Source organism: Typopeltis vanoorti, chromosome 18, assembly GCF_054136105.1.
Source record: "Typopeltis vanoorti isolate ZY-2024b chromosome 18, IOZ_Tvanoo_1.0, whole genome shotgun sequence".
NCBI lineage: Eukaryota > Metazoa > Arthropoda > Arachnida > Uropygi > Thelyphonidae > Typopeltis > Typopeltis vanoorti.
Window position 1 is genome coordinate 87,312,531 of NC_143566.1, and position 24,303 is coordinate 87,336,833.

Sequence of the window (24,303 nt, forward strand, 5' to 3'; positions counted from 1 at the left end):
AGGGATCCCTGTGGTACTTCAGCCAAGATATGGCGCTGGGATGAGGTAGTACCATTGATCTTGACTTGCATGCTTCTATTCTGATATGATCTAACTAAATGTGCCATTTTCAGAGAGATACTGGCTTAGATAAGTTTTTTCTAGCAATTCGAAGTGCCACATTTTGTCAAATGTTTCAATGGATCAATGGACTCGCATCAGCTTCAGTGTATTGACGCCAGTTGTAGCTGGTGGTAATATATTCAACTATTCTGAGGATTTGTTGGGACATACTATGGTAATGTCAAAATCAAAATTGTTCTTTAGGAAGGATATTTAGTTCATATACTGAAGCTTGAAGAAATGAAATAATGACCTTCTCTGCATCCTTACACTGGTTGGAGATGAGACTGATCGCACGATAATTTTGAGGCAGGTGTGGATCCTTGCCTGGCTTATGTATAGGGATTACATCAGCCAATTTCCAAATGGTAGGAAAATAATGAAACCTCAATATTGCATTCATGATTATGGTCTGGTTTACAGCAACTTTTTTGGAATAGCAGCTTGATCACTTTATTTGTGATGCCATCTGGACCAGGAGCTTTTCGGTTCTTTAAATGTTTTATTATATCATATATTTCAGCAGGCGATGTGGGTGCTTTATGGTCGGCACCAGTATTGGGGTTTTTTAATGAATGTCAGACCTGTCTCTGAATATTATACAAGCGATTGTGGTCTACGTTTTCATAAGAACGTTTGCACTGCTCTTCTAAAATTTTTGCTATAGCTTCTGCCTTTTCTACGTCTGTGTGAGCAAGGCCCTGGTCAGAAAGCATAGTGAGAAGGGATCTGCCTTTGTTTCTGATATTCCTCAGTAGTCTACAGATAGAGTGATCAGTAGATGAGGTAGAAAATAACTTTTCTTTCCATAATTGATCTCTGTAAGCTTTGAATGCATCTCTCAATGCCCCATTTAGTCTGTTAAGAATTGTTTTTGTCGTGGTGCGTGGGTATTGTGGAATCATTTCCTTGCTCTATTGTTTTCTCTGATCAAGTTCATAATGTCTTCGGATAGACGACCAGGCTCGGGAACGGATTTGTAAGAGGTGGCTGCCATTATAGCGGAGTTAATTTGTTGGGTGCGGCTTGTGACTGCGTTTCAGCATCTTCTTTTGAACTTATATGAGGAACAGGTCCAATGTAATCCCGTAGTACTTTTGACAATTTTTCCCAAGATATAAATGAGTGAGAAAGAGGAGACAGGTATTCTTGTTTCCCAAGCTGTAGCAGAATTGTGTTATGATCGGATGACAACTCGTTCAATGATTTTAGGTTGTACTGAAGTTTAATATTTTTTAGGATAGCTATATTGAGGATGTCAGCAGTGCCAAACGTACCGAGATGAGTTGGTTCAGTGGGGCGTGCCACAATAGCATAGTTTGATCATATGTAGATGGAAAGGATGCAGCCATTCTTGTTGGTGGTTCTACAATTCCAGACAATTCCAAACAAATCGCGTTTTAATGTTAAGTAGTTATTTTTTTCAAAATGACAGGCGGGCCACAGGTGGCCCGCGGGCCATGCGTTGAAGACCCCTGTACTAAAATAAGCTTCCAACTGTTGTTAATATTGTAAAGCATCTGTTTAAGTGAGTCTCGTTCACTCAAACCGAGTGAACGAGAGATTCGGCGACAGTATTTTCCATCATCACTGACATTATTTTAAAAACACTGTTTTATAAAGAGTTTTTAAAATATCAATAAACTTTGACATTACTTTGTTAAAGTTTTCCCTACCACCACAAAAATATGTTAATTCTTCTTTGTTTTAAATCACGCTCATTTAAACAGCAGCGATATTTATGCACCAACCCTTTTTTACTACGACTGCTCCTAGCAAACTGATTGAAACTATTTCTACGATAAATAAACAAGAAAATGATCTGCTTTTAATTTCCTTCCATTCTCAGAAAGCCACTTATTAAGGTCATTCTCATTAATTTCCGGTCACACTCGAGAAAACTGATTATTATTACATAACACCTCCAGCGAGTCCAAAGACACATCGAGGGAGGGCACCAACTCTTTAACTCTCCATCTCTACCACTCCACCAACAGCAATTACCTTCATCATCTATACCAACGCCATCTACCGCCGACCACTACCACTAGTATTTTCACAGACAGTCACAAACATTCATGCCCACGGTGGGATTCGGAAAAAGACTTAGAAAAATTTCCTCTAGTTGCCGACAAGATTCGAAACCAAGTCTTCCTTCGTGCGGTCAAGCGTCGTGGTGTTGAAACGCCACATCCGCTGAGCCACACAGGCTCCTTACACAAAAAAAGTGACCCAGCAATGCAATCTCATCTCTGCAACTCCCTAACCGAGTGCGCTCTTGAATGTTATTCGCATCATTAGCACCGATACTGTCCACTATACCAGCGGATAGACACGTTATATTAATATTATTGCATATTAATAACATATTAATACTATGAAACACATATTAATAACATAAAACACAGAGGAAAGAAAAAATCTGTTGTATTGTTGCTAGTCGATATAAATTACAGTCACATGAAATTAATTAATACTGATTAACAACAACAGCAAAGAAAATGCAACAAATTTAAGTATTCTTGGAAAGGTCGCCATTCTTTCACGAATGGCGGCTTCTCTCTAAATTATTTACAGCTTTCAGCACATACAAACCACATGTATAACGTGCATATAGCAGCACTCAATGTTCGAAATATCCCTCTTTTGCCTTTATACACGCCTAAAGTCTGCAAGGCCACATAGCGATGGCAACACGTACAACATCTAACGGACACTGCCACTGTTCGCTCCAAATCCATCTTCAGGCTAGCGAAGTTTGGGTGTCGTTTTTTTTCGGGCTACTCTCTTAAGCTGCGACCTCAATTTGATGTCCAACGGATTCAGATCGAGACATTCGGAAGCCAATCAGATGGTGATATGGTAGGGTACATTCGCCTCCAACCACTGTTGTGTGGTCCTCACATTGTGTGTGGGAGCTGAGTCCTTTCGGAAGGTCACGTCCACTGCCTACCACGAAACAAGTTGGTCAGAGGCATTACCACAGGTTTCATGTGTGTTAATATACTTTGGTAGAGGTTTGACTCCTCTTTTATTCCTTTCTCGCTGAAATGTAACTTGGATACCCTCTGATACATCACTCCTCCAAACCATCAGTGACACGGGGTGATGATCTCCCTGAATCCTGATCGCCAAAATACAGATCGAGAAGGGCTACGGTCTGGAACACATACCCGATCGTTTTGGCGATTAAACGACTCTTCAGTGATGAAAATCGCGTGTGTGAAGAGATATTTCTGTTTATTCGCGTACCGCTGGAGAAGCACCTTGATTTTATCATCGTCTTCTACATAAGTTGTAGGGTCAGGTCGTGTCCGGTAGAACAACAATAGGCGTTTACTCAACAGGTCATCAGTTAGTACATGTGACATTGTTCTCTGCAAAATCTTCATCTCTGGCGGTATCACTTTCTGCGTTATCACAGGATTACGGCCGAGGCGTGCCTTCACAGCTCTCACAAGCTGTTGCGTCATACCGTAGCCCTTCTCGATCTGTTCTTTGGCGATCAGATATTTCTTCTGTATGGTTATAACGGTTAATAGTCCGATACACAAACATCCTACTGAACTCGAGTGTTTTTAGTGTGTCAAAAATAACAGGTGGCTTCATTCCAACTTTGTGAAGTGCTATTACAGCTACACGGTTCTCAAAATGCTGCCCAGTCAGCATTTTGAGGACCGTGCCACTAACGGAACCACCTTAACAGAACCCGCGATTCTGTGCGGAAGTTGTGACAGTATTTATGGCAAAAATGTGTATGTGTATCTTATAAATATCTTATTAATTGAAGAAATGAACATGGAAGGAATGAAGCGAGAAGAGCATCCCTGCATGGATTATCGAATGATTAGCTTCTCTATTTTTAGCACATTGACAAAAACACATAGAGGGGGAAGAAATCAATAGCCAAGTAAAAGAGCATAGAAGCAGTACAAAGAAAGAAAGAAAAAACATTGTTTCCTAATAATAATATTTGCCGGCAAAGGTTGGTCGATTGGTAGAGCCTCTGCTACTAATGGCTCAGTTAAGTAAGTTTGAGCGCGGTTAGTAGTTGGAAGGGGTTCAATCGTTCGAAGCTGTCGGCACACTCTCCCTCGATGAGTCTTTGGACTCCCTGGAGGTGTCAAAATAATAATAATAATAATAATAATATGGTACTGGTAAGTATACTGCATCAGGATATTTTCTGGGGTTCCATTTATAGGTCATACAAATTTCTGAAAAAGTCGCGTAGTTGCTCTTGTAATGAAGTTTAATATCAAGGTCTTCTGAAGATTGTTTAACTTCCCACCTGCTGGTCTTCGCTCCAGTTTTCTCCTTAGTTGTACAATGAATGGGATAGTAAATATTCTTTTATATTGTAATACTTGGATCATTATTTATAACGGATATTCACTTTAAACTGCAGTGCCACTATTCAGCAGGATCGCGTTCATTTTCTCCATGAAAAAAAAAAAGTGAGATAGCTGATAAGAACAGGAAACTTGTAATTAATTAATTAATTAGCATAGCATGATACAACGTGAGTTAAATATGAATAGACGGCACCATCTTATGAAACCAATATGAAGCTGCTGGTCGCAATATATTTTTTGTCTCTCACAGGTCACAGAATGATGGTTGCCAATTCGCTAGAGCAGAATAAACCTATTGGTCACAATATATTTTTTTTTTGTCTGTCACGAGTCACAGAATGATGGTTGCCAATTCACTGGAACAGTGACCATGGAAGTATCCGTAGAATAAACAAGTGTTGAAACACTGCGTCTGTGAGATAAAGGTTGACGGGAATATTTAAGAGAGGATTCAACCATTAACCTAATTGCAGGCTTCTGGACACTGTGAAGGATTTATTTCGAGGAAGAGTGTTAGGTGCATCACCTTAAACATGTCAGCAGTATTCCGAGCATGGACGAATTTGGGATTTGTATATAGTTATGAATTGGTTGGGTTTAAAATAGCCACTTGAAGGAAAGAGAATGCCAATTTGTTTGTATACTGATGAATGAGGCTGTTGATGTTATGTGTTTATCTCTGGAGAGACTGGAGGTAAACGTTAGTAAAAGCAAGGAGATCTGATCTTCTCTGGCAATTTATGTATTAAATTAAGGGTAGGTAAGCTGAGTTCTGAAACTAAGGGTAGTGAGTTCTCTTTTAGATGAGCCTGTAGCCTGAGATGTCAGGGTACTGCATGGTTTGTCAAATGAGTAGGGTGAGGAGAGTACTATCGCCTGCAAAGCTGTGAATATGATTAGAGTTGATTGTCAGTAGGCCATTTATTAACAAGGTCTGTGATACCAATCAAGCGATCGGGGGTTGGATTGAAAAGTGGGATACAGAAAGGAAACTTAAACTGACAGAACTATTATCAGTAGGAACATACAATGTACAGACAATTTGGATGTTAGGAAAACCACAATTATTTCGTGAGGAAATGAAGAGATATCGGTGTGATATACTAGGAATGGCAGAGATGCGATGGACATCATCAGGAGAGATACATTGATGCGAAGTCATGTGGTCAGGGCATGACACCAAGCATGAAGCAGGAGTTCGTTTCCTTCTTAACAAAAAAGCTCGAAAGGCAATGTTAGGCTACAAACCAGTCAATGAACGAATCATAGTAGCAGCAAAATTTCAAGAAAAACAATTTAGTATATCAATAATCCAGATATATGCACCCACATCTGAAAGAGCATATGAGGATATTGACTTATTTTAGAAAGATCTGACCGAAACAATAGAAACAATACCAAAGCAAGATGTACTAATTATTGAAGGAGATTGGAATACCGAAGTTGGAATAGAAAATGATGGTTGGGAAAGCGTCAGCGGAAAATATGGTTTTGGAGAAAGAAATGAACGAGGTGAAAAAATGTTAGAATTTTTTGTGGACCATGAGATGATTTGCAACACAAGATCCAGCAAAAGGAGTGTAGAAAATGGACTTGGCGATCAAATGATGGGAAACTAAGAACATGATATGATTATGATTAAAAGAAGATGGATAAAATCAGTGGTACAGCAGTGTCGAACTTTTCAAGGAGCCGATATAGATTCGGATCTTAGTTTAGTGATTGCAAACATCAAATTGAAATTAAAAAGAAAATACAAACCCCATCATCAGAAACGAAGAGATACAGCAAGAATAAGTGAAACAGAAATAGGAAGAAGGTATAGAACAGTGTTAGAAGAGAAACCTAAAAGTGTGGACAAAGATGAAGGCGATAGAAGATGCAGTTGAAGAAACAGCACTAGAAGAAGAGAAGATCAAGAAGTGATTAGACAAGAAACACCGAAGTTATTACATGAGAAAAGAATGCTGAAATAAGAAGATAATAAGAAAGCAGTCAGAATGCATAAGATGAAATGGTTAGAAGCCCAATATAATAATATAGAACAGCACTATGGAGATCATAGAACTAGGGAGATGTATTGATGAATAAAGATAAAATTGTACAGCGGTGGACAAGATACTGTAGTGAGTTATATGAAGAAAAACTAGATTTAGATAGCGTTGGGAAACTGATTGAAGAATTGAAGCAGATATCACCACCAGGCAATGAGTATGACATGGACGTTTTAAAAGGAGAGGAAGAAAAAGCAATACGAAAGTTAAAACACAAGAGTCCTAGTAATGATAATATCAATGGAGAAATTATTAAATATGGTGGCGAAAGTATGATTATAGAAATGCACCAACTATGTAATATGGTATGGAGGGAAGGGGAAAATGCCAGAGGAATTGGTTAAAAACTCGATATTAGTGACATTATAAAAGAAAGGAAATAAGCTAGAATGTAAAAAATATCGAACAATTGCTTTGACAAGTCACCTTGGTAAGGTGGTGATGATGATAATGATACTAACAGAAAGGTTGAGAACGCAATTGAAAGCATACCTTGCAGATGAGCAAGCAGGATTTAGGAAAGATAGAAGTACAATTCGACAGATTTTGACAATGCGGTTAACAGCAGAGAAAGCTAGCAGAAAAAACAAAAGCATATAATACGAGGGTTGTTTGAAAAGTTTGGTAAAAAAAATAAGTTAAACACTTTTTTTGAACAAAATCACCTTTATTTCTCAACATTGTCTCCATCTAGGTCTATACATTTAGTCCAGCGAGTTTCTAATTTTTTCATCCCATCTAAATAGTAAGATTTGTCAAATTGTGCAAAGTCATGACAACCTTGATGATATCCTAGTTCGAAGAAAAGTTTTTGCCACCGAGCCAAATTTTTAAGTTTGGGAACAAGAAGTCGCACGGGACCGAGTTCGGTGAATACGGTGGATGTGGAACCAATTCGAACTTCATTTCGTGCAATTTTGCCATTCTAACAGCCGATGTGCGGGACAGTGCATTGTCTTGATGAAACAGAACTTTTTTGTACGCCATTTTTGGCAGTTTTCTCTTCAGTTCTTCTTTTAAACGGTCCAACAATGACGCATAATAGACTCCTGTTATTGTCTTACTCTTTTCCAAATAGTCTATCATCATAATTCCTTGGGAATCCCAGAAAACAGTGGCCATCACCTTCCCAGCTGACAGAAGGGCTTTCGCTTTTTTTTTCCCGGTGCTCTTTCACCGGGCATTGTCCACTGTTTTGACTACTGCTTGGACTCAGATGTGTAGTGGTGGATTCAAGTTTCGTTCACAGTCACGAATCGACGCAAAAAAATCCTGCAAATTGCGATTAAACATTGCCCAACACTAGGATGAAATGTCTTTTCGAATGCGTTTTTGATCGACAGTCAACAATCGCAGCGCACAGCTTTTTCATGTGCAATTTTTCGTACAGGATATTATACATCCATTCAGTTGAGATGCCTACATTCTCAGCAAAAATCTCACGTACTTTTACTCGGTAGTCTTCCATAATGATACCATGGATATTGTCAATTATTTCCTTCGTAGTGACCTCAGTCAGGCATCTGGAGTGCGTTTCATCTTCGATAGACTTATGACCACGTTTAAACTCATTTATCCAAAAATAAATGGTGCAGAGTCCCCATGAACTGCATCTAACTCGGCTTTGATCTGCGTGGACGTACACGTCTTCAAATAAAAGTGTTTTATCACTGAATGAAACTAGTTTTTCTCTATTTTTATGAAAAATATGAACGGTGTACGGTAATTTTAAATGTTTGCCAAATGAAAAATACGCATTGCACCTGGCTAAAATTTTGCCAGGGGTCATGAAAAAGATGATACTTGCCGACGCTGGTATGAATGAATGAATTGTGTCGCCGTCTATTGGAAATTTGCCGAACTTTTCAAACAACCCTCGTACTTACTCTGCTGATTTTCAGAAGGCATTTGACATGATCGACCAGAAAGTGACATTAGCACTGCTAGAATCCTATGGAATTGACAGAAAACTAATAGCTATATTAAAAGATGTTTATAAGAATGCAGTTGCAGCAGTGAGAATAGGTGATGATTTGGGAAAATGGTTTAGAATAAGCAGAGGTAGTAGACAAGGGGACCCAATATCACCAAGCATTTTCATCGCACGTTTAGAAAGAGCAATGGATAAAATGAAGGAAGATGCAAAAGGAATATCAGTATATAGGTTGAGAATTAACAATCTGGGATTTTCAGATGATATTGTGATTATTTAAGAAGACGAAAGAGAACTACAAAAAATATTGCAGCTGTTAAATCAGGGAAGGAAGATGTTTGAATTTGTTATTAACTTGGAAAAAACAAAGACAGTGGTATTTGGTGGGAAGAAAAGATACAAGTGGGTGGAATTGATATAGAAAATGTAGAACAATTCACATATTTGGGAAGTAAAATGACATATAAATTGTACTGTAAAAAAGAAATGAAGACCAGGATTGCAAATGGAAGAACAAATCTGAAGGTCATGGATAACTTCTGGAAATGTAAAACGATCACCTTGCAAACAAAACTAAGAGTACTAGAAACATTCATTTTTAGCGGTGTGCTGTATGGATCTGAAAAGTGGGTAATAAATATGGAATCAAGAAAAATAATTTTGGCATTCGATAGAACTTGTTACAGGAAGATTCTAAGAATAGGATAGGTACAAAAAATCACAAACGAAAAGTTCTATCGGAAGATACAACCAAAGGAGAATCTAATGCAGAAGACTATACAACGGAAGTTGCAATTATTTGGACACATCTGCAGAATGAGTGAAAACCGGAAGACAAAGACATTCGTGTTTGGTATTATGGACAGTGTAAACGGAAGTAGTAGCCCATACAAAGAATGGATAGAAGACATAAAAGACTGGTATGGAATGGGTTTATAGAAACTGTGAAGCTGTGCACTGGACAAAGAAAGACGTAAGAATATAGTGAAGGAGGCATCGGACACCAACGGGCAGTGAAACCATGGTTGGTGATGATGATTATGATGATGACTTGACATAGATTGGATCATATAGGATGGTAAACTTAAGTGGAACATATATCTAATGAAGACGTAATTTATAGAGACGTAAATCTCTGTAAGAATCATTGCTAAACGTTCTGTACTTTGTGAGATGGTGCGTAATGTTGCTAGGTAACATCCGTCAATTGGAGTGACTGTAAGTATGAAGGGATGCTAGTCAGCAACTTGCAAGTAGATGATAACGACATTCAGATGTAACGTATACTAAGTCGTGTGCCAAGAGTTTCCTTAAGCATATTGCTAGGTGATAATGTAGGAAGTTCCCACCAGCTTTTGCTGTTGCTGCCTTGCAACAATGTATACATTGAATCACGGCGATGTTGCCATATTTTGGCACTCCCCAGCTTGGAACAGCTGAAATTATTATCATTATTATTAATATTCCTGATACCTCCAAGGAATCCGAAGACTCATCGCGGGAGGATACTTACAGCTGTCTCAACCACTACACCGAACCTATACTACGAATCATCTCCATCAATGCCATCTACCGCCCACCTCCACCACCACAACTATTATTTTTTGTCTGTAAGTTGCGTGTGTTCTGAAGGGCCTATTTGTCTGTATGCGGGATGAAAAACCCGAGTTTCCAGGAGAAAAAACCCTGCTAAATCGAATTATTAGGAGTAGTCGACCTTTTCCGCGTTATGAGAAGTGAGATTGGTGTTTCTGTTTCCACTGTACATGTAGACAGTGGACCGATTGTGGACGATTTTTGTAGGAGTCTGTAAAACCCCATCAGTTGGCAACCCTCTATAGCTTTCCAACCCAAAATGCTGCATGTCTTCTAGTTGTCATGCAGCATTTTGAGTTGGAGGTCTGTCGGAATTGGTTACATTCTGTTGTGCCTGCAACCAAAGTCATTTGAAGCAGCATTTATTATGTGCATCTGGAAACATCTAAAAACATAACATATGGAGATAGAAAGCAGCATATTACTATTTCTGTTTGTGATAAAAAGCGACTATGTACCAAAGACGAATTGTATGTGACTATCTTATGAAGTCTGAAATAAGTCAAATTAATATATAACAGGATATATATATATATATATATATATATATATATATATATATATATATATTTATAAAAATAAATTTAACTGACTAGAACCCGAGAAAGTATAACAAAAACCTTTAATACATCACAACTAGTTTCATCGGTGATCCGACTTCTTCAGGTGAGAAATAAAAGAGAAATCCTAATTTCAACAATACATATATATAAATCAGCTAACGCCTTTTTATTCCCGTATACGGGGAGTAGGCGAGGCCATTTAGCCCTATCTAACTTTTGGAGACTGAGTGGGCAGTTCAATCTCCACTGGTACCAATCAGAGATAGATGGCCCAAGGCTATCACTAATTAAGCGGTACATAGTGAAGATATATATATATATATATATATAACAGGAAATATATTAAGACAAAATACAGTCCGACCACAGATGCGAGATCCCTCGATATTTCTGCGCATGGCAAAAGAGAAGACGAATCTTTTCTGATAATAGGGTGATCAATGCTTTTCGTGGGATGGGTATTTATTATTACAGGTCAGAAAATTAGCTTTTCTTTTATAAAAATTGAACTTTTTAAAGTGGTAACTATTTTGCTTGTATAACAGTTGGAAAATTTTACATAAGACACGTAATTTCGCGTGTTGGTGAGGAATTCGTACAACACCTTATTCCTTTCTCCCCTTCAACATGAATTGACTCTTCTTGGCAACGTCTCAGCTAGGGTTCTCGCAACTGTGGGCAGACTCTCTGAAGGCAGATTTTATTGTCTCAGTAAACCAAGTGTCGAATGGTAGCTTATTTACTGAGAAAATAAATCGCTCAGATTACCCGAAATTCCTGATTGCAATCAGTCCTATCAATGCATGAGGTATGATGCCTGAAAAAACTAGGAATGTGTATAATGTGAACTGATTTTTTTTTTTTTTTTGTAAAAATGAATTAAAATACATTTTTCGTGACGATGTAACTGAACCATGAAAAATGTTTGTCCTAAATAAGAGCATCGTAAGTTCTATTCTAGTCAACGATTAGAGGAACTTTTAATAAACCTTTTTTTGACCGATTTCCGAGTTAGTCAATCTCTGGTACGGAAATGGTGGTTTTTGTCCTGGAAATTTTGTTTTTCGTCCCGTAAACTTAGGAAAATCGACTGTAGGATCCACACTATTTTCAGACAGTGAACATAGTGTTAGGATTACAGACTACGAGATGGTGGCACTTCTCAGCTGCCTCCTTGTCTAGATGCCATATGTAGTCTGGGCCAGCTATCTCTGATTGAACTTCTCCCTCAATCTCCAAAAGTTATTATTATTATTATTATTATTATTATTATTATTATTACGGGCAACTCCAAGGAGTCCTTAGACTCATCGAGGGAGGCCCTAAACTCATGTCAAGAACAACTATTCAACATCCACACAGTATCTATCATACTTTGCCTTGAACTCATTCACAGTCATGGCACCTACAACAGATTCTGGCAGCTTATTCCACTCATTCACCACTCTCAAAGTAAAAAACCTAGTTCTAACACCCTCGTTAACCACACTCTTGCCCAGTTTCCATGGATGCCCCTAGTCCTTCCACTAACAGTCCTGTTCTGAAAATTATCCTCTGAATTAATCTTATTGAAACCCTTCAGTAATTTGAATGTTTTAATCATATCACCCCTTTTCCGCCTATCAACCAATTTCTACAACCCACAAATCGTCAACCTGTTCTCATAAGGTTCATTCCATAGACTTGCTATCATCTTGGTCACTCGCCTGTGGATCCTCTCCATCTCCTCCCCATCCATAAGAAACCCTGGCACCAATATCTGAGCACAGTAGTCTAGATGGGGTCTTATCAAGGTTCGATACAGAGGAACAACCTGTTTGTCTCTGCTTGTTAAAGTATTTTTCAGCAACCAAATGATTTGATGAGCTGATTTAGCCCCTTTTGCAATGTTCCCCCCTAAACTTCAATTCCCTATCCACCAACACCCCCAAATCCCTGGCCTCGTCAATCTCCTGGAGTACAGTTCCACCAATGTGGTATACTGCTGCTAATCTTTTCACCCCAAAATGCATAACCTTACACTTTGCCACATTAAATTGACATCCATTCTCCTTAGCCCAGTCCTCCAATCTATCCAAATCATCCTGCAAAGTTTTGACATCATGTGCATTGACAATTGCCCTACCCTGCTTTGCATCATCAGCAAATAAATGAATAGTTCCTCTCAGATCCTTTCCTATATCATAATGAACAAATTAAATAGTAGTGGTCCAAGAACAGAACCTGCAGCAGACCACTAGTTAGAGGCCGTCATTTAGACTCTACTCCTGAATAAACTACTCTCTGATATCTCTCCATCAACCATCCTATTTAGCACAATCATACTGTGCTAAAACGGCCTCACCCACTCGTTATACTGGGATAAAAGGTGTTAGCTGATTTTTTAAAAAATTATTTTTTTACATTAATCAGTAGATGAAATACACCATCTACCGATAACGTAGATATCTAAAGATGTATGCAATTTTATAAAAAATTAACTTATCTGCTGTTTTTGGATACACTCAATATAACTACGGGAATATTCTTCATACTCACTGGCACGGATAATTGCAAGATGAGACATTGCAGATTAAAAACGACCAGTTGGTACAAATATAAATTGATGACAATTTTATAAAAAAATTATGAGAAAATGATTAGTAAAAAATTTGATTAACATTACGATGAATTATAATTGTTTCAGACACTGGAGGACTTAGCCGACACTGCATGGATACATGTGTCCGTTCTTTATTTAAGATACTCTTAAAAGCCAAGTGTTTGATCAGGTCCTGAACCACTCAACTTCCCACCCCCCATTAACATCTAGTAGACTTAACAATGAACGAAATAGACACCAACGCCCTGATTGAAACACTGGACAGAGGACAGAGAATATTTGAAGTGGCCAGGGTCCTTGAACCTCTACTCCACAACGAGGGACGATGAGGAAAGCGAAGACACTGACAACAAAGAGGAAAAATTGGAGTTGGTGGTTCCCCCCCTCACATGATCAAGGTGGGTGAAAACAACCCAAGGATGAAGTTATGGACGAAGACGAACACAACTCTGACTTCCCTGCCTACACTAAAGAGAAAGTACCCCAATTATCCTAAGAGAAAAGAGAAGGTGGGCGGCACTAAGAGCCACCATCGATATCCTGCAGATAGTGTACACAACAGCTAAGAATCTAGACGACGGCATCAAAATCTAGCCCGCCACTATAATCGACTACCAAAGACTCATGAAGGAGCTAGACACCAAAGGTGTACAATACCACACCTTCACCCCCGACTTGGAGAGGAGCCTGAAGGTGGTTTTCCGTGGAGTATCAGAGGACATACCTACAGAACACATAGCCGCTGATCTCTGCTATCAAGACCTACCACCCATCAAGGTCATCAGAATGATCAGAGCGGACAAAAGTCCGATGCCACTCGTCTTAGTGGAGATTCAACAGGCATACAAAAACATCTAAGACCTAACAGAAATTTGCGGGCTAAAAATCAGCCCAGAACCAGTAAGAAAAAGAGCCTCATCAGGACAATGTCACAGGTGCCAAAAGTTTGTTCATGCCCAGACGTTGTGTAAAGCAGAATATAATCGCTTAAAATGCGGTGAGAGCCACCCGTCAAACACCTACACCATGCCAAAAACCACCCCAGCTGAATGTGCAAACTGCGACAGCCTTCACCCAGCAAACTACAAAGGATGTATGCAACACCCAAAAAAGAGACAATCTGCCTCGTTTACTAATCTACAAAAACCAGTAGCAGTAGCACCAGCTCCTCAACCTACCAGAGGTCGACAAAACACGATAGAGAACCAACTGCAGCAACCAGAAACCCCGATCGAAGCAAACCACAAACGGCAGAAGAAGACCTACGGAGACGTAGTCCGCTCAACAAAGGCCATACAGGAACAATATCACCCAAATTTAGCAGCCATCATTACAACCTCTCTCGCAAATATGCAGCAGGGCTTTAGCAAATTTTAGCTTCTTACTCCAGAAAAAGATTTCTACAAGAACCCCAATCCATCCTAACAGCTCTCATAAATGCATAGAAACAAAATCATCCCAGGTTCTCTACAGATCATCTCGTGGAACGCAAATGGCATTAAAAACAAGGTTCTGGAACTCCAGAAATTCACATGGAGATGGAACCAGACATCATCCTCATAAATGAATCTCACTTGAGACCAGCAGACAACCCCAAACTTAGAGGATACCTCCTCCACAGAAACGACAGACTAAATTACAGATTTGCATAAAGAACTACATCAATCAACGCTCTGTAACCATCCCCTCAGTCAAAAATCTAGAGCTCACAGGTATAGAAGTACCCACAATCTCAGCTGGGATACTAAAACTTTATGCAGCCTACAATCCACGATGAAAAACTCTGCTACATTCAGATCTGAATGCCATCCTGGACAATAGAGAGCACGCTATCATTGGCGGTGACCTAAATGCGAAACACCCTTCATAGAACAGTAAAACCAGCAATAGAAACGGTCACATCCTCTTCAGCTACTCCAGTTCAAACTACACGGTGGTGGCAGTCCCCACCGAATTAACACATCACAGTACGTACAGCACAGTTGACATACTTGACATAGCTATCCTGCAAAATATTAAGCTACAGTATAGCCTAGACTCTTAAAACGAGTGTTCACAACCCAATCCAGGTCTCAGATCTAAGTTAAAACTGGCTTGAACCCCGGTTTGTGTTCTGCTAATTTAGTACTTCGACTAATTTTTTTCTTATTCCATAAGTTGAAATAATTTCTTGTTTCAACTAACTTCCTACCATACCAGCATTACTAATTTCTTTACTACAGTTCACCTCTGTAAACTGATTAATTTTGATATGTTTAAAATTTTCTTACACTCTTATTTTCAATATGAAATTAAATTTTATCCTGCTGAAAACTAAATAATGATCACCTTCTATTTCAAATTTTGTGTATACTCTTGTATCTTGAAACTGGGAAAACGTCCCTGTCAATAGTAACATAGTTAATGAGACTTTTCTTATTTCTTGCATCGTCTGTCCATGTGAATTTGTGCACATTTTATGTTGGAATATGGTGTTGACTAGTTCACTAGTTTCTGTTCAGGACATGAACAAAAATCCCACAGGCACTTGCCATTACTATTAGCATTGCTGTTTTCTATAAATTTTCCGCTAACATTTCTATATGCCTGATAATCATTTCCTGTTCTGCTGTTTAGATATCTAACAGGGAGCAATTTTTCCTTTTTCGTTGTGTTAGATGCCTCGAATGTCTGGAAAAATTCCTCCATTTTTACCTTATTAGAACTTTCTGTGTTATGTATAATTAATGACCAGAAATATGAATCCGAAATATTTTTAATATTCTAATAGTTGTAGACGTTCTTCTAGTTTAGCAGAATGGAAAGAAGTTCCTATTTGTTTTAGAATTTTTTGTGTGAAAAGATTTCTCTTTGTGTCCGTGTTCTATAGGTACATGGATGCAAACTGTGCAGGGCATTCTTCATGTTTCGTAGCCTTTATACTCCTTTTATAATCTCTTCTGCGAAAGGAAGTTTCTCTTCGCGTTTTTTTTTTTTTTCCCTTCTTCAGGAACAGTCCACGTGGATGAACTTGCTGATGAATCTTCTTTATGTTTCTCTTTCTGTCTGTTTTGTGTAGATGTAATCGATTCCGTAAATTCCACCAAAATGGGTGAGAGGCTCCTGATTGACTGGTTAATTACAATTTTTTAGATTTATGGTTTTTCCCCTCTTTAATACGCTGCATCGAGTAGTCATTTTTTGAATTAATTTTTCTTGAACGTAATATTTTTTATATAACCGATTTCCTATAAAACTCCCTCAAAAGTTTATAGACCTCTATAATACCACCCCTCTTTCTTCTGTCTACTAGGGTTTGCACTACACATACTCTTAATTTATGGTGGTATTCCACATTTCATAATTCTTATAATTTTTGTAATTTTTGTAGCCTTTCCTCAGTTTCTCTGTTCCCTTTGGAACCCAGGAGACCAAATCTAAATCTATGCAGTAGTCCGTACTGGCGTATTAAGGCCATGTAAAGAGGAAACAACTTCTAGTGACACGTCAGTCTTCGTTACAACATTGCAATTATCCTCTAAGTTGTATTTGCATTTTGTTATATGACATTCGAATTTCAAATTTCTATCCACCACAACTCCAAGATATCCAGCCTCGTCAGTTACTACACGCATAATCCCACCAGTAAAATATTCTGTTGGATATCGCATCACGCCAAAGTGCATGATTTTTCATTTACTAACATTGAATTGAGGTCCATTATCGTTTATCAACACTTCCAGCCTATTCAAAGCATCCTGCAAATGCTGTATGTGAGTAGCATCTCTGATTCCTCTTCCAACATAATCAACAAACAAGTAAACAATCTCCTGAGAGCCGCTCTCCAATATCATTAACGTATTGATTAAAAAATGTCAAAAAACTGATCCCTGGGTTCACAACTGGTCACCTTAAACCTTAGATTCACATCCCCCATATTCACTCTCTGATACGTGTCCTTCAGCCTCCCAGTTTTCCAAGCAAATAATATATATTATAATCCTATATGCTCTAGTTTTATGCAACAGACTTTCGAATGCTATCCTATGAAATGCTTTAGCAAATCCAGCAAACTGTTCAGATATGACATCCCTTTAGTAAACCCAAGCTGTTCATTGCAAAGTATATATTGTTTTTCTGCCTATTTCTGCATGCGAGTTCTTACTAACTTCTCTACAATCTTTGTAATTACACTGCCGTGATACTGATAGGTTGATAGTTAGACACAGCTGTCTTTGTACCAGTTGATAGGTATTGGTATAACGAACACTGATCATTTGAACTACCTCATCTGTTTTTGATAACATGGCACCATCTAGGTTTAGTAAAGTTATTCTTCCACAGTCACTCTGTCTTCCCCTGCAGCATAACGATGAATTCGTTTAGGGTATATAGCCTGTGCATACAATTTCTTTTCATACTCCAACTTAGCTTTTCCTACAATAATTAACTATTCTAGCATGAGTTTAACATATTTCATAACTCCTCTCACTCGTTCTTATGATAGACTGTCGACATCATCTTCTTCTTATGAAAATCTTGTTTATGAGATTTTGCATTCATTTCACCCCCTATATTTATTTTTCGAACTCTACGGACATATTGAGAGATGAAGAATAATATCATGATGAGATATTCAGTGGCCTCATCATTTAAGCATTCTTTTCAAAGCTTCCCATTCATGAACTGATAGCCATGCCTCAATAGGAACAAGGGATAATCCTTGCGGATATATGGAAGACCACCCTCATAAGATCACTTAGCACACCAGAATTCAACTTCGCTGCCAATTACAGAACGCACTTGCATAATAATGTCTGACATCACACACGCTCCATGCGTTTGATGTAACGCATGGAGCGTGTGTGATGTAACGCGTCTTTTGAATTTGTTTAACGTTTATGTTTCTTACTTGACCTGTTTTAAGCTGTTTTTTTATCACCTTATGTATGCCCAGACGAAGCCAACAGTCAAGTTGACGAAACTAGTTGGCTCAATGTGTTATTAAAATCTTCGGCCAATATATCCCAGTCTCGTTTTATTATTGAATTAAAGTCGGTTGTCGGGAAAAAAATAGAATTATCAAAAATAGATCATCGTGTGAAAACGCTGAGGATGTCATAAATGTCAATCAGCATAGTTATCCATACAGTCATCCATCCAGCAGATTCATAATGAATCTGCTGAATGGATGACTATGACTACATTCTGGGTTCAGACATTTTGAGTTTGTGTGGGGAAGGAAAAGAGAAAGTTTCTCAACTGGGCCAAGCAGAATTTAGGTTTAAATATAAGAAAAAATGAAGCAAGAAAAACAGTGAAAAACTTATCATGTTTATACACAAACGTCAGGAACATTAGAAACAAAGTGGCCGAGTTTGCTACTTTGGAGAATATTTTGTGGCCTTAAAGTTGGTATTAACGTAACCTTCTTTAGGATTCTATTCTTTAGAATAGAATCTATTCTGAGATTCTACATTTTTTACGAATAATAGGAGAGGTAGAACTACTAAAAATATCAGATGACTTTAGTCCACTTTGGATAAAAACACGTGAAAGCAACAATGGTAATGATTTGCAGTATAACAGTGAGTTTGAAACTATCTGGCGTGAAGTGGGGGTTAACAGGATGTAATATATGCATGGGTGTTGCTACAGACCAGGAAGTTTATTTACTGCAGATGAAGATATGCATTGACAAATTCCCCAGATGTACAAGTAAACGAGTAATTATTATGAATGATTTAAAATATCAGATGATTGTGTATCAGAGAAAACTCATGATTTATTGAGCTGATGCGTGACAACTTTATCAAACAGCATATGAAAGAAGCAATTCAAGTAAAAAAAAATGTTAGATTTGAACACAGCGTCACAAGTTGTCTCATTTAACGGGATGTGACTATTTTGCCAACAGTGGGGACAGTGATCATTCCATACTAACCTGTTGAGTGACCAACTATATGGATGCTCCGAACAGAACAGAATATATGCTGAACTACAAATCAGGAATTTATGATAAACTCAGGAGAATAATATCTTTGGTTCCATGGTTATCAGTTCATGAATGGGAAGCTTTGAAAAGAATGCCTCATGATCATATCATTTTTCATCTCTCAGTATGTCCGTATAGTTCGAAAAATAAATAAAATAAATAAGTAAATAAAGAAAGAAAAAAAGAACACATCAGAGAAGTTAATCATAACAGAAAATATAATTCCGGGTTAGCTCTTCATTTCTCAAATACCAATCACAACATTGAATGGGACAAAAGTTCTATGCCATATTTATTGGAATACTTTCGTAACCGAAACTTTAAAAGAAGCTATTGTGGTAATCCATTCAAAAGGTAGCCTCAATAGGAACCAAGGGATAATCCTTGCTGATATATGGAAGACCCTCATAAGATCAATTAGTACACCAGAATTCAACTTCGCTGCAAATTACAGAACGCACTTGCATAACAATATCTGACATCATACATGCTACATGCGTTTGATGTAATGCGTCTTTCGAATTTGTATAATGTTTAGTACTCGTTTATGTTTCTTTCTTGACCTGTTTGAAGCTGTGTTTTATCACCTTATGTATGCCCAGACGAAGCCAACAGTCAAGTTGGCGAAACTAGTCGGCTCAATGTAATATTAAAATCTTCGGCCAATATATCCCAGTCTAATTTTATTATTGAATTATGATCTATTTTTTATAGTTTCACTGAGTCTGTTCATTTAGTATCATTCCAATCCATAAATGGTCCAGGTACTTGATGTCAAATCTATTCAAGTTCAAGCCATCTATCCTGTAGACACATTTTCTACCATAAAACTCACTTTACATATCCAAAAACTCACACCCGTTTTTTTCTACATAGCCTGCTCATTGAATCATTTGCTATCATTGCCTTTCCTCTTAACTTATTACTATCGTATTTCGGCAATAAACTAACACTTTTTTACTTTCTCACTTCTTTTATCAAATCTTTCATATCCTCTCTCACTATATACAAGATTAATTCAGAGGAAAATTTTCAGAACAGGTCTGCTCTTGGGAGAACTAGGGGCTATCCATGAAAAGTGAGCAAGAGTGTAGTTAGCAAGGGTGTTAGAACTAGGTTTTTTCCTTGGAGAGTGGTGAATGAGTGGAATAAGCTGCCAGAGTCTGTTGTGGGTGCCATGACTGTGAATGAGTTCAAAGCAAAGTATGATAGATACTGTGCGAATGCTAAATAGTTCTTGACATGATATTTAGGCTTAGACCCTCCCTCAATGGGTCTAAGGACTCCTTGGAGTTGCCCGTAATAATAATAATAATAATAATAATACTATTTTCATTACTTAAATAATTACTTCGCCCTTTTCTGCCTTGCCTTATTTGTTTATTGGGTTACGACGGCCGTGAGTTAAGGATCATGAGATGACAGCAGCTGCCTGCCGTCCTTTCTCCCGAGTACCTTTAACATCGGTATCAACGAGTTCAGCCATGTAAACTGCTTATTGATTTCCAAAAGTTAGGACTAAATGAGCTCTGCCTACCCCCTTTAGTGAATGAAGTGCATTAGAATATTTTTAATAATAATAATAATAATAATAATAATAATAATAATAATAATAATAATAATGACTATGATTATAATGAATTTCAAATTTCATCGCCGTGTTAGACCACTGCATTGATTATTGGAGATCTGAAGTGGCTCGAAAAAGTTCCATGTTTGGTCTCTCAGTAAATTAGAGCAGGGTTACTGAGCAATATAAAAATAAAAATTAAAAATACAAACAAAAAAAATTCCTTAACACTACAAAATGCATCTATAGGTTGCATATAACTTTTCGTAGGAGGAAACAACATTAAAAAAAAAATAATAATAATAAATTGGTATACTAAATTTGCTTTTTTTTTTTTCAAATTGCTATCATGAAATATTTTGATGGAGGTCGCTCTGGATTTGTGTCGTTTGACGCTAGTTATGGATCTGCGGTTGGTGTAATGTTTGTGTTTGTCAAATTCTTGAACGGATAATTGTGTGTACTAGCGAATAAAAAAAAAAAAAGAAGTTTTATTTTAAAAGGGCGAGTGGGTCTTTTGGAAATGTTTAAAAATACTTTTCAGAGTGGCTTTTTATCTATATTATACAGCGTTGGAAGCAAGCCCCTTCAGATTTGGGATAAAAAGGTATATTTAGTTACCCATTTTCTTTTCCAGTCTAGAGTGGAGTTTCTGGATTATGTAAAAAATAAATAAAAATACAAAATAAAATAAAAGATGATAAGAATAGGTGGAAAAAAAAGTCGTACTTTGCCCTCAGTACTAATGCACTATTACAAGTTTTCGGTGGTAGGAGTCACATTAAAAAAAAAATCATAACTTGAAGTAGAAACACTATCTACCGAAGAGATAAAAATGCCAAAGAACAGTTATATAAAAAAGTTATTCGTAGAAGTCGCAGAGATGATACACGAGGGATCGACATTTTTTTTGTTTAAAAAATTGGGCTACAATAGATACGCTAAACGTACTAACAGTGAACCATCTGTGGTTTTAAATGTGGTTTTACAGACCTGATTTGAAATAACCATTCTTGAAACGTTAATGGAATTATATATTTTTATGCTTTTTTTCTTTTCGTTTGGTGTATTTGGCTTCTTATTTACAGTTGTACCTAATCCTGTAACCAAGAATCTGTTCATAGATAAAACAGAATTGTCTAAAAAATAAATAAATTAAAAATTAAAAAAAAATAAATGTCATTCTTTTTTATAGATGGGAAGTATGAGAGCTCTACTCAAATCATCTAGAATTCGACCTTCTGACTAGGCCTTCTGAAGCAGTGTAGCCACAGCAAAACTCAGGTTTTTCATCTTGCAAAGCTGGCAAAAACTGGCCATTAGAACACACACAGTTAACATTCAGAATACACTGGCCTCATAGCCTCAGTTGCTTTGGCCATAAATCTTAATACACCAAACCCTCTTTCATATCTACATTATGTAGACATAATTCCCATCAACAGCACTTCCCTCTCTTCTTGTCCTTTCTAATCTCACATTTTTCTTCCCTCTTCCATTTCTGTACCTGTTAGGATAGCATATTCATTCAACCATGTTTCACTTATTCCAACATTTTTGGATGAATAAACTCAGTCGGTGAAACAATTTGATCTACCTTATTTCTGCTACTCTTGACAGGTGCAGAATTTTGAAACAGTGGGAATGAAAGCTCTTATTTCCAACATGGATAATTTCTGTAACAAGATCACAACATGCAAATGATAATCAATGGAAAAGAGTAAAAAGTATCAGATCTTCTCCTACTTGGTGGTGTTACAGTGCCAGGGGACACAAGGTTGTGAATGGTTGAGGGCATTCCACTAGGGATGAGATTGTGATCTGAATTACCAAGAAGAGTCATCACCTCAGCAGTGTATCTGGAAGGCGAACTGGTTAAGAAAAGATTCAGTGTTGAATGGGTGGAGATGATTATCAGGAATTCTAATTAGGAGATGATTTTCTTTTGGTCTTTGCTTATGGCAGATATCTTGGCTTCTCTTCCAACTTGGTCAGTAATTGGAAAAAAAGGAGCCATTTGGAGTTGTGGACATTAGTGTCACTAAGGATGATGACTTCAATGTTAGGGAATTTCGACAGCAAAAAATCAAGCTTGAAGGAATAGAAGTCAAAAAGGTTAGAATGATTTTCAGAATTGGGAGAACAGTAAAAATAGCAGATGATTGATATATAATTAGGTAAGGAAATCTTAAGCTACAGAAAACAGATTAAAAAAAAAAAATGTCCCACCCAATGCTTAACAAAACCTTTTGAGGGTGAAGGTCTCATCACCAGTGACTACACAACTCAAAAATGGAGATTGAACCTCTCAAGAAGTGCAGATGTTAACACACTCTCTTCGATTGTTGTTTGTCAGTCTATGAGAAATCCACTTGCCGAGCTTAGACACTATTCCAAGTTCTTGCAAATGGTGATGGATGGTCAATGACAATGAATTAAGATCTTTTGCTAAATCTTCAACAGTTACATTGGCATTTTTTGCAATAGCAGCTTCCAGCATATCATTATTGAGAGACAGGGCACCAAAAGCAAGAGGAGTCTTTCAAGCTAAAGTCCACTTGTTGAAATTTTTGGAACCATCACTGGCACTTTCGCACATTCAAAACATTATCACGATACACTTCTTGCACATTTTTTTACGGTGTTAGCAGCATTGTTGCCTTTTTCGAATTCAAACCATCATGTGCCTAATGTGCTCTTCAGTGATCTCCATAGTAATAAAGGATTATTTAAACAATAACTTATGTATGATGTTCTTGTAAGCTGGAATTCCTTAGAATGAGGCTGCCTCAGCTTAGCGGTACATATGAAGCTTTAAAAATTCATGTTTAGACAAGCTGAGACACATTTGAACAAGTACAGTATAAAAAACGACATTACTTTTGGGATGACCTGATACAACAAAATAAAATATTTGAAATAAAAAAAGAAAGAAATACTTTTAAGTTGGAGTAAAAAGTTAAATAAATTTTTCTCTAGCAAATTCATCAATTAATTTTGAAGTATCAATGTTATTTAATATTTTATTCCGTATACAGTAGCATCGTAATTGTTTAACCTTTCTTCTGACATCGTACTTGGGTAGTTTTTTATTCTTTTTAAGCCAGAGAAAGATCTTTCTCCCGATGAATTGGAAATAGGAATAGTAAAAAAAATTTAATTATTTCTACATTTGGAAAGTTGACATTTTTATTTCAGCCTGGTATACTTGTATGGCAGCTTGAAATTGTCTTTGCCTTATTTTAAAAATAGTAGAACCTGTTGTAATTCATCATCAAAATGCGTAACATTTATATTGTTCTTATAGATCTCTTTTAATTTTTTCACATAGTTCTTTTTTTCTAGATTAGGCAAGCTTAAATCAAAGAATATCTGGCCCAATCTTTTTTTCCCTCTGAGCTCTGGACCAATCTTTGAGATCAGGGTCCCTGGTGGCTGCCAAGTCTGACACTTGTTTGATTCACCTCTGGGTATTGAACGCCATCAACACTTAGTATGTTTTAATTGGCATTTTCTCCATCTAGGAAGATATCCCTTTACAGTAGGAATGCTTA

At 37.4% G+C, this 24,303-nt stretch overlaps 1 protein-coding gene across 1 annotated transcript in view; it reads left to right on the top strand.

Annotated features, from left to right (window-relative positions):
• Positions 1-21,142: 21,142 nt before the first annotated feature.
• Bug22 (cilia- and flagella-associated protein 20) overlaps positions 21,143-24,303 on the top strand; it is a 56,314-nt gene continuing 53,153 nt past the window's right edge. Inside the window, exon 1 of the mRNA XM_090408165.1 lies at positions 21,143-21,356. Within this exon, the coding sequence (XP_090264291.1) occupies positions 21,273-21,356 (84 nt within the window). The 5' untranslated portion in view covers positions 21,143-21,272. The remainder of the gene's footprint in view (positions 21,357-24,303) is intronic.